We start from the raw sequence: 20,173 nt of genomic DNA, 5'->3' as shown, positions 1-20,173 counted from the left end.
TCGCTTGTGAAAAGCTTAAGTTTTCTTGGTGTTGACACTTGTCTCTTTTACTACTTGGTCAAGGAACTTCCGTGGATCTGGATACGTTGAGGAGCTTAGAAAGAATTGGTGCTTTTCATGTGGTTTCTGACGCTCCTCGGTATTAATGTTTCTTTTGCTTTTTACGACGTTCTTAAGACAATGTGGCTTGGTAACTGCGAGCGCAAGTGCTACACTACATATTCTCTGGCTTGGAATCAGTTTATGATTTCTCCTGGGTTCATGCTGTACGCTTTCTTCTATCTTGTTCTAATCCTTCCATATCCACGCAATCACTACACCGTCCTCTATAATCTGTTGTTTAGTCTAGCCTCTGCCCGCTGCTACCGTTTTTCCCCTCCATCGCCCTTTCAAGAGAAAAGTTGTCTGTTAATTAATGGAACAGTAGAAGTCCCACTACATGTCCCTTCTTGTGGTGTCTTTGATAGACCTTCTTTCCCACGTATTATTCTTGGTATTTAAACGTCCACTTAATCTGGAACAATCTAAGACAGTGGAATATTTCAAATACTTCGTTTCATTTGTCAAATTTTTACGATGGTCAATGTTACACTCCCACAGAAAGCCTTAGGTCCGCTCTGACTGGTCGACTGATGACTACAAGACAGTACGAGGGGCGATCTAAGAGGGGCGTTCAATAAGTAATGGAACACATTTCCTTCGGCTAATTTCTTTTTTTCTGAATTTGTTGTGGTACATCGCGGTATATTCCCACTTCAGCTCTTATAGTTTCATGAAGTTCGGATAGGTGGCGTCGCTATGTCTAGCGTTCAAGGTGGTGTCCGTAATGTGGTGTATTCCAAACAGAGAACTTTCATGAGTTCCTTGTGGCCGAAAACCAGAGCATCGCAGGTATTCAAGGGAGCCTGTAGAATGTCTACGGAGACCTGGCAGTGAACAAAAGCACGGTGAGTCGTTGGGCATGGCGTTTGTCATCATCGCAACAAGGTCGCGCAGACCTGTCCGACCTAGCATGCGCCGGCCGCCACACACAGCTGTCACTCCTGCAATGTTGGGACGTGTGGACACTCTCATTCGAGGTGATCAGCGGATCACATTCATTCGCCTCGCTACTCAACTGGATGTCTCTGTTGGTAGTGCTGACACGCTCGACCACCAGTTGGGGTGCTGAAAGGTGTGTGGCCGCTGGGTTTCCCACCGCCTAACAAAACACTACAAAGAGCGACGAAGGATAACCTGTGTGGAATTGCTTGCTCTTTACGAGGCCGCTCGAGATAACTTTTTGTGGAACATTGTCACGGGCGATGACGCATTTCGTTACTTCGAACTGGAAACGAAACGGCAATCCACGGAGAGCCTCTCCTCCGAAGAAAAAGTTCAAAGACGGTAACGTCATGGACACGGTCTTCTGGGACTCTGAAGAAGTTATCCTGCTTAATTTCCTCTCTCATGGTGTAAAGATCAACTCGGAAGTGTACTGCCCTACCCTCAGGAAATAGAAGAAAAGTCTTTAGTGTGCTCGTCGCCAAAGAAATGCAAATTAATGCAAGGTCTCATACAAGTCCGTCCACCAGAGAGGAGCTCACAAAATTTCAATGGACTGTTCTTTCTCATCCATCTTAATGCCCTCCATCTCGCATCTTCCTGTTTGGTCCGTGAAGGACACACTACACGGGAAGCAGTACGTGGATGATGGGAGATTGTCCGTCCCGATAGCTTAATGGTCAGCGTGACGGACTGCCGTCCTAGGTGGCCTGGGTTCGATTCCCGGCTGGGTCGGGGATTTTCTCCGCTCAGGGACTAGGTATTGTGTTGTCTTAATCATCATTCCATCCCCATCCGGTCTGCAGGTCGCCCAATGTGGCGTCGAATGTAATAAGGCCTGCACCAAGGCGGCCGGACCTGCCCCCTAAGTGGCCTCCCGGCCAATGACGCCAAACGCTCATTTCCATTTCCAGGGGGAGATTATTGATGCAGCAAGACGTTAGCTCAGACGTCGACCACTAGTTGTTCCATGCGGGCGTAGAGGCCCTCCCAAGAAGATGGCGTAAGACTGTCGCACTGAACAGAGACAATGCTGCAAAATAGGGTTTTATAGTCGAAATGGTGGAATGATATGGTGTACTGGAATTCTGAACAGAACCAATCTGCTTTTAAAAAAATGTTTCGTGTTACTGTATGCCCCTCGTATGATCGTGGTGCATGTTATAAGCATGTCGCCACCCCTCCACTTTTTGTTGCCAGTACATGAATCATGATGATGCCGCTGCTTCTTTATTCAAGCAACTAACTATGTGGAGTGGACGACGTTTCAGACTTCCCTGCCAGAGAAAAATGCGAGGAAGTACTGGGAATCGAAGACAAGTCTTTCCGCGCCGAGCGCAGCGACGCTAACCATTCGCCTACGGACTTAATATTACATTAACTATTTGTTTGTTTGACAGAGCACCAAAAAGCGGGGACTGCAAGAATTGGAGGCCTTGGTGTTGGAAGGCCTGCGTGTCACAATCGAGGCGACACTGGAAAAAGTAAGAATCAACCATGGATCGATTTAAAAAATATTGCAATATTTTGAACTGAGATAGGTTACGAGACAGTTTACACTCATTCAGACAGCTAGCCAAACCGATTCAGCAACGGGTATGTTGCCAGATAACTTTCTTAGCCGCCTAATCACCATAAAAGAGTGCTTGGTGCATCACTGTGAGCCTGAAGAACTCTTAAAAAGAAATGGTCGTCGGAAGCAAATTTTCTGCATATATAGAAAAGTAGAAACAACGTTAGAGCAAATTAAAAGCAAAAGTGTGAGCGTCAAGATTGCAGGAAGAATTCAACTGTTAAGCGTAGAGGAGAGAGCGGATGTGTAGACAGAGGACATCGGAGGATCTGTAGGAGGGGGAGGAACTGTATGCTGACGTGTTAGAAGAAGAAATGGAAGTCGATTTGGAAGATATAGGAGATCTAGAATTGCAGTTACAGTCTGATAGAGATTTTAAAAGACTCGAAGTCAAATAAGGCAGAAAGCGTGGATAATATTATAACAGAATTTCTAAAATCGTGGAAGGAAGTGACATCCTAATGAATTTTATGAGATGAATGTGGATAAAGGGCGCAGTATTGTTAAATGCTGCAACTACAAGGACAGACGTAAATAGCACCCTAGAAACACACACACAGCCGGCCTGTGTGGCCGAGCGGTTCTAGGCGCTACAGTCTGGTACCGCGTGACTGCTACGGTCGCAGGTTCGAATCCTGTCTCGGGCATGGCTGTGTATGATGTCCTTAGGTTAGTTAGGTTTAAGTAGTTCTAAGTTCTAGGGGACTGATGACCTCAGGTCCCATAGTGCTCAGAGCCAAACAGACACACACACACACTCACACAGATTCACACACACACACACACACACACACACACACACACACAGATTCACACACACACACACACACACACACACACACACACACACACACAAACACACACACACACACACACATAAATACATACAAACAAATTTGAAAATCACGTACGTTGTCCCAATGAAAACCAACAGGCATAACCAAATAACAGAGAAAAGAATTAAAAGGATACTTTAGAAGCTGTGACTGGCTGATCGGTGGAATAGAAAGGATGTGCAACCCACTCTGCAACACATTTCACGAAACTTTTAAAACCTCTGCCACACTCGTTTCGTCATCAACTAAAATGGCAGATGCTCACCGAAATTCGCTCCACCCTTTCATGCGCTCAGCACTAGTGACGAATGTAGAAATAGGTTCAGGACTGGGATTCATATTTAGGGTGAAAGGATATTAATGATAAGATTCACTGATAACGTTTCTACCTTCAGTGAAAGCCAGGAAGAAAAACAGGGCACGCTGAACAGACTGACCAGAGCACAATACTGATCTTAGAATAAGCCGAAGCAACCACGGGTAGGAAAAATAAGATTAACGATGAAACTAACATCAAAACTGGGGCCACGAAGTTAATGAATTCTGCAACCTTGAAAGGAAAACAATACAAGAAAGACGCAGTAAGCAACACATAGAAAGCAGATTAGCACAGGTAAAGAAGGCGTTCGTGGCCAAGAGAACTGTTGTAGGACTAAAGCTTCAAATATAGGCCTTAAACGGAGGAAGAAAATTCTGAGAATGTCCGTTTGGGGCACAACATTGTGTGTAGTGAATGTGCGACAGTGAGACAACCGGAGAAGAAACTCGAAGCGTGAGAGATGTGGTGCTATATACGGACGTTGAAAACTAGGTGGACTGATAAAACAATTAATGAAGAAATTCTCCGCAGAATCGGCGAAGGAATGAATGTATGGAAAACACTTAGAAGAAAGGGTCTCTGTTGAAACATCAGGGAATAACTTGGATGGTGCTACAAGAGAGACCGAGGACGTACTGTGCAAATGCTAGAGGTCGGTAGAGGCGACGAAGTAATTTTCAGCCGCATCAAATCAGAAAAAACCAACCTCATACACAGCAGTGGAAACCTGCGGATTCACTGCCGCCGAAACAGTCGGCCCATCCATCATGCGGCAAGGTGTTTTTTGGAACTGTCATGGTGTACAAGTTAAAATGTAAAGCAGTCATCAGTCCGAAGACTGTTTTGAACAGCACAGTGCTTTACAAGGCGGCATGCCATTGCCTTCCTCCAATCTTTGAACTGACTCACTCAGCCAGTTATAAAGGGACCTGCGGCTGAATGTGGATTCCGAACCTCGATTTAACTGGCTATTTTTCACATCATTAACATTTCAAGAGGTGTATGTAGTGATAAGTGACACATAAAACATCTACGATTGACTGGGGATCGAACCCGAGACGTTTGGATTTGTAGTCTGGCATTTTACCACTTTTTTTTTCTTGACTGAACATCATTTATCAGTTTAATCGCGACTTCACTCTGGAGAAGTGAAACATGCTGTCAAAATATCGCAGAATAGGTGATAAAGTGTAAGAAGGCATCTTAGACCTCTTGTACAAAATAATTCTGTTTGAGAAACTACTTCAGCACATTGTCAAAATCTTGCAGAATGACTGTTGAACTATACGAAAACATTTAAGAGCTATCGTACAAATTTGGTTTATGAAACAACTTTAGCGTATTAACACTGCGAGTCATACAGGGTGGTCGGAAATTCGCGTTACATACTTCTAGGACTTGTAGAGGGGAGTGCGTACATTGTATTTTGAATAGGAACCGATGTCCGGAAACGTCATCCAACTGAGCGTCAAAGTTATAGCCGCCGGCGTCTGTAAATGTACGTATACACGGTGTGATTCCGTGATGATGTTACAGACTTTGTAGGATGATGGAGAACGATAAATGTATTAATTTGAAGTAAGGATCCCTGTACCGGATACTAACGAGTCCGCGGGATTAGGCGAGCGGTCTGGGGCGCTGCGGTCATGGACTGTGCGGCTGGTCCTCGGGCATGGGTGTGTGTGTTTGTCCTTAGGGTAATTTAGGTTAAGTAGTGTGTAAGCTTAGGGACTGATGACCTTAGAAGTAAAGTCCCGTAAGATTTCACACACATTTGAACATTTGAACTAACGAGGCGAAGGTTATAAACGAAAGCCGTTCTGATACCTCTGACAGTTGAATACATGTACCGGTTCTTGTGTTGCGAAGAGTGTAGGACTGGTAACTTTCAGTGGTGGTAGTTTGGACAAAAACGAGAAAAAATGTCCAATAAACGTGAGGTCTAAATCGCATACCTGAGGAGCTATGACCATTCGTTGATCTTCGTTAATGTGAAACGCATCTCCTCTATTGAGCAAGTGTTCATAGCTGTTAAGGTACGCAGTTTAGAGTCCACGTTTATTGGACGTTTTTGCAGTTTTTGTCCACACTACCACCACTGAAAGTTACCAACCCTACACTCTTAAAACACAAGAACCGGTACATGTATTCGACTGTCAGAGGTATCAGGATAGTTTTCGTTTATAACTTTCGACTCGTTCGTTTCCGGTAGAGGGATCCTTACTTCAAATTAATACATCTGTCCTTCTCCATCATCCTATACAGTCTGTAACATCATCACGGAACCACCCCGTGTATACGTACATTTACAGACGCCGGGGCCTATAACTTCGACGCTCTGTAGTCTCGTTGTATGACGTTTCCGGACATGGGTTCCTATTCAAAATACGATGTTGGTTGGTTGGTTTGGGGAAGACCAGACAGCTTGGTCATCGGTCTCATCGGATTAGGGAAGGATGGGGAAGGAAGTCGGCCGTGCCCTTTCAGAGGAACCATCCCGGCATTTGCCTGGAGTGATTTAGGGAAATCACGGAAAACCTAAATCAGGATGGCCGGACGCGGGATTGAACCGTCGTCCTTCCGAATGCGAGTCCAGTGTCTAACCACTGCGCCACCTCGCTCGGTAAAATACGATGTACTCACTCCCCTCTACAAGTCCTAGAAGTCTGTAACGGGAATTTCCGACCAACCTGTATGTTAATCTTTGGGCCACATATTGGAAAGTTGTTACTTCCATGCTTTAGTTTTTGATATCTCAATATCGCTGTTTCCGATGGTGAAACACATGTTATAGGGCAACGTTTCTGGATCACTTATGAAAGATTAACCAGTATAAACGGAAGAAAACTTAGAGAGACATCCGAAACCTGTATGACTACACCGCTAATTACAAAAAGGAAGAGTTGGGGCACTTGGATAAGTGCGGTAGAAGTAAGGTCCAAAAATACCGTGTAACTCATGACCAATTACAGTACAATTACGTTTGCTTACTGTGGGACCCTCAGCACACACACCATCAGATTATTTGACTTGTCGCTCTAACGAAGTAGGCAAGTGTCAGCAATATGTCTCGTGGTCTTATCGTGGCGTGTTTATCTTCTGCCGTAGAGGTCAGACGATAGAAATGCCACTTGCACGCTTAGAGTAGCAGATTGACGGTGACCAACTTTAAACAGAACTTGATTAATTTTCACACACATTTATTAAAATAATAACAAGCATAAAAATTACTTAACTTGGTTTGGGATGCTATTTACAATTGACAATCTGAAGTTCCTTTGGTATTGGTACGTTAATCTTATTCTCACATATATCTCTGATACTTGACAAAAGTGTCTATCCATTTATCTTCATGGCTATGTACAGGAATATGGTAATCTTATTAGGCGCAGACTGAAACTTGACTATAGACTGGTACAGATAAAGGTAGAGTGGTACAGACTGGCGCAGACAAATGCAGACTGACTAATCGGAGGTCTGTAGACTCGTTATAATACCTCGCGCGTTCATGTATCACTACGCGAGTGTGATCCGCGAGGAGATAAGGTTCTACGTTAGCAGCAATCTCATTGGCTGTGTTACATATTAATACGCGGATCGGCGAAAGCAGAATTTGGTCCGTCTCTATGGCAGCGCCATCTCGTAGTGCGGAGACGGACGAGCGCTGCGCCTGCGCTGTTGTGCTTAGCGGGGCGCGCTCTAGTGGGATAGTTGTGTATGCGCTGACTACTCGGGACTATGTACACAACACTAACAGTCACCCAAACCTCTGAGTGGTAACCCATATCGTCTGCCTGGATACCTGGATACCATTCCTGATACAGGCGTAGTGCGGGTTGCATGAAACGACATTGGTAGCGGCAGCTAAATCAGCCTGTGTACGGAGAGTGGCCTGACTCCTGACGAAACAAGCTGAGCTTCTGTGCTGACCACCAATGAATCACTGAACCAGATAATGTGGTACATACTAACAAATTATGCCTATAAGGGGTAAACTGTCACAGGAGCATATCAGCGAAGCCTTTTGATGAAATCAGGGCAAGCTTTTAAGACGAAGCGTCGCGGAAAGCTTTTGAAAGGGGGCTCAGGGCACAGTAACATTATGTTGCTTATTTGGACTATCAAATTTTTGCAACCTCCCCATTCCCTACTCTCCGTTACTGTGTTACCATACCCAGTGAGCCCTTCCTCTTCCCTCAGATAAAAAAACCGTTGCATGACAAACATGTTTACAATGACGACGGCGAGATTTTCGAGGTGGAACGTTTCGTGGACAGCGCAAGTGCGAACTCTTACAAAGGGACTTTGCGGTGCGCCTTACCTAGCTTGACCGTGTCGATGTTGGCGGGCTCGAGGATGACGCCGGAGTGCGTGGTGGCGGACCCCGGGGGCTGCGCCGAGGCGGCGGCGGAGGTGGGCGCGGAACCCGCGTACGGGTCGAGTCCTGCGCCGCTGTGGTTGCGCTTCGCCGCCGCCTGGTAACTCGGCGAGCTGCAACACGGCACGCGCCAACAGCGCGTTACACACGGCAGCGTGGCGGCTGCGGCGGCCGCTGCTTCCCTACATTCTACAGCAAACGTGTCAGACTCACACACCAGCTACGGCCAAATAAACGCAACGCTGCAGGAAAAAAAAAAACCTGACATACAAAGCCTGACACAAAAACACGTTAAATTATACATTCGTTCTGTTCCAAAGTTCGGTGGTGAGAAGATGTATGAAGATATAGAATCTACAGGGTGTTACAAAAGGGTACGTCCAAACTTTCAGGAAACATTTCTCACACACAAATACAGAAAAGATGTTATGTGGACATGTGTCCGGAAACGCTTAATTTCCATGTTAGAGCTCATTTTGGTTTCGTCAGTATGTACTGTACTTCCTCGATTCACCGCCAGTTGGCCCAATTGAAGGAAGGTAATGTTGACTTCGGTGCTTGTGTTGACATGCGACTCGTTGCTCTACAGTACTAGCATCAAGCACATCAGTACGTAGCATCAACAGGTTAGTGTTCATCACGAACGTGGTTTTGCAGTCAGTGCAACGTTTACAAATGCGGCGTTGGCAGATGCCCATTTGATGTATGGATTAGCACGGGGCAAAAGCCGTGGCGCGGTACGTTTATATCGAGACAGATTTCCAGAACGAAGGTGTCCCGACAGGAAGACGTTAGAAGCAATTGATCGGCGTCTTAGGAAGACCTAGAACGACGAGGACAGCTGCAATGGACGAGGCAATTCTTCGTGCAGTTGACGATAACCCTAATGTCAGCGTCAGAGAAGTTGCTGCTGTACAAGGTAACGTTGACCACGTCACTGTATGGAGAGTGCTACGGGAGAACCAGTTGTTTCCGTACCATGTACAGCGTGTGCAGGCACTATCAGCAGCTGATTCGCCTCCACGGGTACACTTCTGCCAATGGTTCATCAAACAATGTGTCAATCCTCATTTCAGTGCAAATGTTCTCTTTACGGATGAGCCTTCATTCCAACGTGATAAAATTGTAAATTTTCACAATCAACATGTGTGTGCTGACGAGAATCCGCACGCAATTGTGCAATCACGTCATCAACACAGATTTTCTGTGAACGTTTGGGCAGGCATTGTTGATGTCTTGATTGGGCCCCATGTTCTTCCACCTACGTTCAAAGGAGCACGTTATCATGATTTCATACGGGATACTCTACCTGTGCTGCTAGAACATGTGCCTTTACAAGTACGACACAACATGTGGTTCATGCACGATGGAGCTATGGAACTCCTGCACATTTCAGTCAAGTGTTCGTACGCTTGTCAACAACAGATTCGGTGACCGATGGATTGGTAGAGGTGGACCAATTCCATGGCCTCTACGCTCTCCTGACCTCAACCCTCTTGACTTTCATTCATGGGGGCATTTGAAAGCTCTTGTCTACGCAACCCCGCTAGCAAATGTAGAGACTCTTCGTGCTCGTATTGTGGACGGCTGTGACACAATACGCCATTCTCCAGGGCTGCATCAGCGCATCAGGGATTCCATGCGATGGAGGGTGGATGCATGTATCCTCGCTAACGGAGGACATTTTGAACATTTCCTGTAACAAAGTGTTTGAAGTCACGCTGGTACGTTCTGTTGCTGTGTGTTTCCATTCCATGATTAATGTGATTTGAAGAGAAGTAATAAAATGAGCTCTAACATGGAAAGTAAGGGTTTCCGGACGCATGTCCAAATAACATATTTTCTTTCTTTGTGTGTGAGGAATGTTTCCTGAAAGTTTGGCCGTACCTTTTTGTAATACCCTGTATACGTATTACAAATCAAAGTACCGCGTTTTTCTGTATGTGTCTTACGGCTAATCTCAGGAACTACTGCAATGATTTTGGTACGGTTTTCACTAATAGATATCCTCAATTCACAAGGGAGGTTTGTGCGTATGATACGGTTTATACAAGGGTAATCCTGTAATGGTTCTTTATTTACATGACCATTACGGCACTCCAACCCCAGTTCTCGATACCAATAACATCGTACTACTTTTCTGCGAAGTAACAGACATATTTTTGTGACAATATTCGCATTTGGTTTTATTAATGTATTTGTACTCCGATGTATCGCTATATTACAGTGATATGGTCCTTGTGTGTATTCATTTCTGTGAGACTGTCATAATTTTTGGCTTATTTGTAACCGTTTTGGCGCGAATGCGCACAGAGCAGTCTTTGTTTCACTCTGCAGAAGTTAAGTTGTTATTTCGCTTTGTAAAAGAACAGTAAAGTCCTGTGTTTGGTTAAAGTGGAAATTAAATATATGAAGATTAATACAAAACTGTTTTCTTGATGATGTGACAATTAAGGAGAAGTATGTGAATTTACAAGAAGTTTAATAAAATTGTGGATCGTGAACACAGTCAAAAATTATTTCTACCACACCATTGTTCTGATCTGGGATTGTTAGATCATTAAGAATTTCCTGAAAAACGCATTTGTTAGGTCTTCAAATATTGCTGAAATACAGATCTGGACCTTCTAGCAGTCAAAGTGGAATCACCCTAGAATCAACAAGATGAGCCATGACAACTTCGACGAAATGTACGTGGGAATCCATTCAAGGTAAGTGCCAAAATTGACTTTTTTACAGTGACTTCATTATTTCCATTCTGACGATACCATCAACAGTCAATTATTTTGTTGTTGCCCAATTTGTAAATCATCCCTTCCTTCCAGACGGCGTCATATGCTCCCATAAGGTCAACAAAGGCCACAGAGGTTTTCAGGTTCTCCTGGAAACAGGCCTGGGATGTAAATCTAGCAGTAAAATACCGCCCAAGCACCACGGGTGTTGCTGAGTGAGCTAGTGCTTCTCGGGAGCCAGAACTTTATTAGACTTTCTGGTTACAAGCATACAGATTAACATAGGCATTGGAGTGATAACCTCGTAGCAGTCATGGGAGGTACAAGCTGGTTATCTAGAGAGTTGGCGGCCTGTGGCGGAAAACTCAATAAAATCACAGCCGCCATCATTCTAGAGACCAGCGAAACCTGATTAAGATCTATACGTATTATAAGTTAGTCCCCCCACTACGACTTTTTGTCTGCCTGTGAAGGTTAATCTCAGATACTACTTAACGAATTTCGATGCAGTTTCACTATTAGATTGATTCACAAGGAAGGTTTGTGAATATCTATACATCTTATAATCAAGTCGCCCAGCTGTAGTTAGTGCTAATATTTATGAAGTCGGTGTGGGTCGCTAGTATGTCATAAAACAAGAATATATAGCTTGTTCAAAAAGAGTCGAACACTTTGAAAGGTAGTAGCACTCATCGGAACAAGAAAAATAAGCCCCTATGAACATGGGTACAGAAATGCATACTTTCATAGATACACACATTTATAGGATGGCGTGCGCGACTCTTGGTTGCGGATATTAGCACAGTCGTTGCATTGGTGTTCCGTCAGATGCGCCGCCAGGGTATTACGATGTCTTATTCACAGTACCGTACCTACTAGTGTGTGGTTAGTCTTGTTATAGGCTACGTTAGTTTTAGTCGTGTGTGTGTGCCTTATTGTACAGTACTGTCAATCCTGGGTACGTATCATGGTATTTTCCATTCTCCCAAGTGCGGATTTATTTACGTTTTTTACTGTTATTGCGCTGCTTGTGCGTACATGTGGTGTCGTACATTTACATTTTCATTCTTCCACCACTTGTTTTCGTGGAAGCCTACTACTTGTCAAGTGAAATGGCGGAAATGATATTCCACTATGGTTTAGCAAATGGGAAATTGACGTTGCTGAAAAACATCCACAGTGCAGAGTGCCTTCTGATAAGCTGTTTGGCTGACTTTTCCAGCGCCTGCGGGACAGTGGTACCTTTGCACCTTTGACCGTGTAAGGCCCCGCACACCTAACAGGGTGTGTGTGTGTGCTGCTTTCGGTGGAATAATCCCCTGGGATCAGTGTAAGGTGATTGGCAGCAGCAGAAAGCATGTCTCACTCTCTTATCTGGAGGTTATTTCATGAAAAATTGCTGTACCTGTATCATTTACAGCGCGTTCAGGCCCTAAGGCCATAGGACTACCGCGGAAGACGGCGGTTCTGTCAATGGCTGTTGCAGAAGTGAGCCGCAAATGCACCGTTAACATCCAAGATTTTATTTACAGATGGGGCAAAATTCACAAGAGATGTGTTATGAGTTTCAGTAACGAGCATATATGGGTAGGTGCAAATCAGGAAAGAAGCCATCAACACCGATTCTCAGTCAAGATATGGGCAGGCACTCTTGGCGATATATTAATAGGGACATAGGTGCTACCACAAAGGTTAACTGGGGTGCATTATCTGGACTTTCTCGTCAATGTATTACCTACCTTGCTGGAGGCTGTGCCATTGTCCGAACGAATACAATTGTGGTTGATGCGTGATGGCGCACTGGTACACTTTCATTACAATGTGCACGAACATCTGACAGACATTTCAGGACCACTGGATTGGTCAGATGCACCCCACACCTTGGCCTGTTTGTTCTCCAGACATCAATCTGCTAGACTTTTGGTTATGGGGACGTCACGCAAATCAATGAAGTGTGGACACTACAGGGTCGTGTCTTCAAATCGTGCCTGCAGCTACAATAACTGGGTTTGTTTCAAAGGGTGTGTCATTCCTTACGCCAGAGGGCAGAGGGTTGCACTGTCACGCCACATTGAAGACCTACTGTACACACCTGTTTATCAGAGAAAGTATTCATTTCTGGGCCCTTGTTTAATGGACTTATTTTTCTAGTTTGGATGAGCACTATCACCTCTCAAAAGTATCTGACACTTTCTTCTGAGCACCCTATGTATATAAAACAGAGCGTATCTAAACCTGTGGATCGATTTGAACCAAATCTGGACCAGAAACAGCAGGCCTCATGAGTATTAGCTCTGTTGGGTTCATAACCTAGTCTCAATAGGAGCAAAGATATGGGAAAACCATGCTTTTGCCAGGTCCTGGCATGTAGACTACCCTGCATGAGAGGCATGTTACATAGGAACAGGATTGGCTTGCCAAATCAACCTGTTTCACAGGGCTGTCTATATGTCAGGGGCAAAAAACCGCTTTCCAAGTCCTGGCACATAGGCTGACTTGCTTGGCAGGTGAGCTGTGTTGGAGTAGTATTGACCTGTTTTGCAAGGTGGCCTGTATGTCAAGCGGAAATAAATGATTTTCGAGCCCTGAAGTTATAGCCTGCCCTTCAATACAGGCGTGTTGTGTGAGTAATATTGACTTGCTTTACTGAACTGTATTTCATGAGATACACATGCCAATAAAGTGACTGGGGCAGGTTGAGATGGATAGAGGAGGGGATGGACAGAGTGATGGGCAGGAGGAAGTGGACAGAGGAGAGATGCTTGAGGTAGGTGGAAAGTGAAGAGGGGGGATGGGCAGGAGGAAAAGGAAGAAAGGGGGTCAGAGATGGAAGGAGAGAGGGTGGGGGCAGAGATGGTTTGGAGCACATGGACAAGAAGAGAGAGGAGCAGATGAAGAGGCAGAAAATGTGGAGCAGAAGACAGAGACAGGAGGATGAGGTGGACAGACAGAGGGAAGAAAAGGTGGACACAAAGAGGAGGAGGGGGAGGTGTGTTCAATATACATGTCGAACTCATGTAGGGGGAGGAGAACTGCTGGGAGAAGGCTAGTTTACAATAAAAGACATGTACTAGTGATTTTTCATCAGATTCAGCATGAAATGGTCCTCACGATTGTCGAATAAGTCAAAAGGTCTTATACAGATTTTCATTTAAGAGGCAAAGGACTTAAAGGTGTGCTTCAATATGTTCCGCCGAGTTATTTCCGTTTTATGCATAATATTTCGACAACAGATCTAACTGTCATCAGATGTTGCGAGTTGGCCTATTATGTGTGATAGATACCTGGGCTCCAATCAGATTATAAACTACTGTTGGATTTGTGCAGTTATTTATAGCTGAGGTCGACTCCCAAGGACACCTACGCACTTCAACGCTCTTTTTGTTTCAGAGCCGGCATTGATATTCTGTGAAGAGCACATCCTCTGTGTTTCAAATGCGGATGTGCCATGATTCACGTGGGGCGCAATATTAGAATAGTCGCACATAGATTCAAGGAACATTAGCGGCACACCCAACTAAAACAACTAAGCAAATCAAATCAGTTAACGCGCAGCACTACCTCGGATACGAAGATGAAACGAAATACGAGGGGTGTGCAAAATAAACGGTACGAAAAAACATTGTGGGTGTAAGGAAAAATAATCACCAGCGGCCTGAGCAAATCCATCCCACTATTTCACGAGCTGAACAAATCTCTGTTGCCAGAATTCCTGTGGCTGTTACAGGAGGCAGTCCTCCACTGTGTCCTTTAATTCGTCATCCGAGTTGAAGCGCTTCCCTTCGAGACTTTTTTTTTTTAACGGACCAAACACATGGAAGCCGCAGGCCGAAACTTCTGGGCTGTAGGGCGGATGCTCAGGCTGTCCCCACTTGAACTTGGTCATTACACTTCGTGTGACCTTGAAGACATGTGGACGCGTGTTGTCATTGGGAAGAATCACCTCCTTCGTGAGCATCCTAGGCCGTCTGCTGCTGATGGACTTCCTGGGCTACGTATTGTCTCGCAGTACACGTCAGTGTTAATACTTCTTACTGATCGAGGAATTCGATGAGTATCGGACCTCGGACGTCAAAAAAGGCGGTGAGCGTCATATGGGCTGCTGAGGGCACAGCTTTGAAAATTTTTGGGGGGAGGTAACGAGAAGCAAAAGTTTATAGGGATTCGTCCGTCTTTAAAAAGTGGCATACAAAAATTACCACCGTCATACCTTAGCAAAAGATTTCGCCGACTACCCGAGAAATTTCGTGTCCTAAGGGGGGTGGAAGGATTCTATCCAATCATTCGTCACCAGTATGATGTGGCAATAGAAGAAAGCAAGGGGTAAGCTATATTTTTACAATTAGCGTTTAAAAAATTGTTCACACAGGAGTATCGTTCAAACATACGGTCGTCTGACCATCGCACAGACTCCCGTATGACGGAGTAGTAATACGCATCCATGGCGTACAGAAGCAATTGAAAGGGTTGAAAAAAATTGCTCGCGAAGTCCGGATGGAATCCCAATTTGATTTTACAAAGAGTACTCTCCGGCATTGGCTCCTTAGCTTGCATTTATAGCGGATCCCCTAACCCAGCGCAAAGTCCCAAGTGACTGCAAAAAGTTCAAGTCACGGAAAAGCTCGGTCCACAGAATTACTGACCAATATCCATAACATCGGCTTGTTGGGTTTGCTGCAGAGTTCTTGAACATATTCTCAGTCTGATATAGTAAATTTCCTTCAAATGTAAAAGCTTCTGTTCACAAATCAGCATGGTTTTAGAAAGAGTGCGTGCGACACTCAACTTGCCTTTTTCTCACATGATATCCTGCGAACCAAGGATGAACGGCAACAGGCAAAATACTTTTTAAAGAGGTGCTGACGTATAGGTAGGATCCAGAACTTGAAAGTATCATCTAGCACACACTTATCAATATCAACACCCTCCCTTTCTGGAAAGCGCTTCACACAGTGCCCCACTGGAGGCTGTTAACGAAGAACGAGCACACAGAACAGATTCCCAGATATATGACACGCTCGAAGACTTCTTAAATAATGGAACCCAGTACGTTATCCTGTTCATCAAGGACAAGGAAATCGTCAAGAATATCCCATAGGAATGTGATAAGACCGCTATTATTGTATTTGTACATAAATGATCTGACGGACAGCAGCAATCGGCGGCTGTTTTGCTGATGTTGTGGTATATGGGAAGGTGTCGAGTGACCGTTGGAGGGTACAAGATAACTTCATCAACATTTCTAGTTGATGTGGTGAATGAAAGATAGCTCTAAATCTAGAAAAACGAAAATTAATGCAAGGGATTTAGCAAACCAATCTCGTAGTGTACGAGTACAGCGTTAGTAGTGTGTCGCTAGGCACAGTCACGTCGATTAAATATCGAGGCACAACACTGCAAAGCCATACGAAATACTACGAACATGTAAGACTTGCAGTAGGGAAGGGGAATGGTCGAATTCGGTTTGTTTAGAGAATTTAAGGAAAAATCTGGTTATCTATAAGGGAGAGCACGTATGGAACAAAAAATGGTTCAAATGGCTCTGAGCACTATGGGACTCAACATCTGAGGTCATCAGTCCCCTAGAACTACTTAAACCTAACTAACCTAAGGGCATCACACACATCCATGCCCGAGGCAGGATTCGAACGTGCGACCGTAGCGGTCCCGCGGTTCCAGACTGTAGCGCCTAGAACCGCACGGTCACACCGGCCGGTGCATGGAACACTAGTGCGACTCATTCTCGGGTACTGCTCTAGTGTTTGTACCCCACCAGATAGCATTAAAGGAAGACATCGAAGCAATTAAAAGGCAGGCCGGCAGATTTGTTAGCGCTAGCAGATAAACATGCAAGTATTACGGATATGTTTCGTGAATCCAAATAAGAAACCCTGGAGACAACGCGACCTTCTTTACCAGGAATACTATTAAGAAAATTTAGAGCACCAGCATATGAAGCTGCCTGAAGCACGATGCTACTGCCGCCAACAAACTTTTCGCGTAAGGACCAGGAAGATAATTTGGGCTCGTGCGGAGGCATATAGACTGTGATTTTTCCCTCGCTCCGCCACGCACCATGCTGTGTCTTGCGGAGTATGTTTGCAGGTTTAAGTGTAGACCAAGTATAACTGAAACGTGTGGATGGTAAACGTATTGTCACTGGCACGGAAATAATTAGTCTCATTAATTTCATCAGTGCAGACATCTACACATATCTTAAATTTAAAGGAATTTGTATTTCACGGTACCTTTCAGCGGTTAGTTATTAATACGTTTCGAGCTATTTTTATACGGCAACGGAAACGTACTCGTCCGCTGCGCAAGATGTGGACGGAATGAGTTCAGTTGCTAGATGGCCCTGTGCCAGAATAATCAGGAAGTTCGAATTTATTAAGCATTCCACGCAATGAAATTTCTGCTGGGATGGGACTGAAAATACACTGACGGAAAAAAATCGCAGTCCCCAGAAATAATTAATGTAGAGTAATACATTTGCCTTGGTAACATTTGTGAGATTAGGGGAGGTTTACTGTCTTTGGCCCGAAAAAAAACCATGTTCTTTGAGATGTGTTATAGATATGTGTCAAATTTAGTCAAAATGTTTATTGATATTTCCTCTACAAGCTGGAATTTTTTCTATGGGAAATGTCGAAGAGCAAAGGCGGAAGTGCCGTCGGAACGAAACAAAATTTCAATGTAGATCTCCACGCGCGGTATGTCACCGGTCATCCGACTCGTCCGATATCAAAATTGAGTTGATGTTAGCGAAGTACTCGTGTATAAGATTCTTAACGAGTTGTGCCTCGCTTAAGTTAATCGGACCATAGGAAACAAAATGGCGGCCATTTGAAAAAAATAGGGTTTTTTCATCGATTTTCCGACTTCGTCGGCCAAGTAAAAATATTTATAGTTGATGGATCGGAATAACAGTGGTACAGCTCATAGACAATTTAGTTAGCTTCGTCGGAAACAAAGAATCATGCCAATCGGCTCAGTAGATTTGAAGTTACCATACCGCGCGATAAGAAAAACTCATTTCGAGAAAAACGCGTTTGAGGTTTTGACAACATATAAATGCAGTATTATACAACCTACGTTCAATGTGGTATTCCGGGTCCATAAACCAGTCCTTCCTCTTCCTCATAGAGGGCGTTCTCCTCGATCTGGGCCATCCTGCGCTTCTCCAAAGCCGCTCGTACGGCCGGTGATAAGCGGTTTTCGGCCGCTTGAATCCGGTGGTCGTCCGAATGCCTGGCGAACTGCGTCGGTTGGTTGGTTGGTTGGTTGTTTTGGAGGAAGGAGACCAGACAGCGTGGTCATCGGTCTCATCGGATTAGGGAAGGATGGGGAAGGAAGTCGGCCGTGCCCTTTCAGAGGAACCATCCCGGCATTTGCCTGGAGTGATTTAGGGAAATCACAACTGCGTCGAAAAGAGTCCCAGGGTGACGTCCATCGTTGTCATGGTCTTCAGAGTTACTAGATACCCTTCGCTGAAACTGCTCACTGACAGTAAAGTCGCAGTCTCCATAGTCTTCGCACCAGAATGCAAATGCTTGGGGGCTAACTCCAAACACATGTGTTCAAACTTTCATTTGAATTTTGTGTGTTTCCTCCCAAGCACCGATACAACTCGTCCTCAGAAAGAAAGAAACTGGTGCATGAAGAAGACCGATTTCAGGCAGGTGTATTTTTTTGTTCAACCGCAAATAACAAACATTTCCGTTCCGTATTCGGAAAAACCGTTTCACGGGTGGATTCTAAGCACTTTTATGGATCCAAAAATGCAATTTAAAAAAATCGATTTTTTGAACCAAAAGATAGTAAACCTTCCATTAACACTGTTAAATCGTAGGGTAACGTAAGCGCTAGATAAGTTACTCAGAATGTGAAATTCCAGTCCATTAAGAGCCGGCGTGACCGCCAGAATGTTGAATTCAAGCATGCTAACGTGCACGCATTGTGTTGTACAAGTGAGGGATGTCCGTTAGTGGGTTGGAGTTTCACGCCTGTTGCACTCGATCCGTCAATATGCTATTTGTGTATCACGCTTGAATTGTTGTCCGATGATGTCCCGTAAGTGCTCGATTGGAGATAGATCTCGTGATCGAACAGGCCAAGGCAGCATGTCAACACTCTGTGGAGCACGTTGGGTATCAAAGCGGTGTGTGAGCGAGCGTTATCCTATTGGAAAACACGCGCTGGAATGCTGTTCATGAATGGCAGCACAGTAGGTCGAATCACTAGACTGACATACAAATTTGGGGTCAGGCTTGGGATAACCATGAGAGTGCTCCTGCTGTAGTACGAAATCTGACCCCAGACCGTAACTCCAGATGTAGGTTTAGCAGGCAGTCAGGTTGGTAGCGGGCCTTCAATTGACCATCTCCTAACCAGCACACAGCCATCACTGCCGACGTGGCAGCACCAGCTTTCATTAGACAACACAACAGACCCCCCCCCCCACCCCCCTGCCCACCAATCATCCCTCGCTTGACACTACTGGAGTAGCAAATGGCGGTAGTGTAGGGTCAGTGGAACGCACGCTACAGGTCTACTGACTTGGAGCTGTACGCGAAGTAACTGATTTTTAACAGTTCGTTGTGTGTTAAAATTCATGGTGAACCTTCAGCAATCCTTTACTTCGCACAATTCGCTTGGCTACCAGTTTCGATCAAATGACCATTTTCAAGCATAAGCTGGCGTAAACGGCTGTAAAGTTATAGCACAATAAGAATAAAGCTTTTTTGAGCCCACCATAGTAATAAGTTTTTTACAGAAATAGCTTTACTCAATAGTTTTCGTGAAGAAGCAAAGTACTCAAAAGAGCAAATTACTCTTATTACGGTATAACTTTCCAGTCGTCTATGCCAGCTTATGCTTGATAATGGTCATTTGTCCGAAACTAGTAGAGAAATGAATTGTGCAAAATAAAGAATAGCTGAAGGTTCACCACGAATTTTAACAATTACTTGGCGGATGAATATCCCCACCTGCAAACATTCGTAAGTTCGTTGTGTCACTGTGGTGCCAACTGATGCTCAAATTGCTGCTGCAGATGCAGTACGAAGTGCCAGGGCCATACGTTGAACACGACGTCTTCCCTCTTGATAGTGCTACATGGCCGTCCAGTGCCAGGTTTTCTTGCGACCGTCCAATGATGCGTCACTGCGTGACCACCACTGCCTGCTGTCACGCGCAGTGGCTACATTCCTACCAAGCCTTTCTACAGTATCGCAGAAGGATCATCCAGCTTCTCGTAGCCCTGTTACACGACCTCTTTCAAAGTCAGTA

At 44.8% G+C, this 20,173-nt stretch overlaps 1 protein-coding gene across 1 annotated transcript in view; it reads right to left on the bottom strand.

The window, feature by feature from the left end:
- LOC126416144 (NACHT domain- and WD repeat-containing protein 1) overlaps positions 1-20,173 on the bottom strand; it is a 613,147-nt gene that overhangs the window by 318,658 nt on the left and 274,316 nt on the right. The window contains exon 3 of the mRNA XM_050083692.1: positions 8,094-8,263. Coding sequence (XP_049939649.1) covers positions 8,094-8,263 — 170 coding nt within the window. The remainder of the gene's footprint in view (positions 1-8,093; positions 8,264-20,173) is intronic.

The sequence above is a fragment of the Schistocerca serialis genome, chromosome 8 (genome assembly GCF_023864345.2).
Source record: "Schistocerca serialis cubense isolate TAMUIC-IGC-003099 chromosome 8, iqSchSeri2.2, whole genome shotgun sequence".
Lineage (NCBI taxonomy): Eukaryota > Metazoa > Arthropoda > Insecta > Orthoptera > Acrididae > Schistocerca > Schistocerca serialis.
This window is presented reverse-complemented; position numbering and strand designations above follow the sequence as displayed.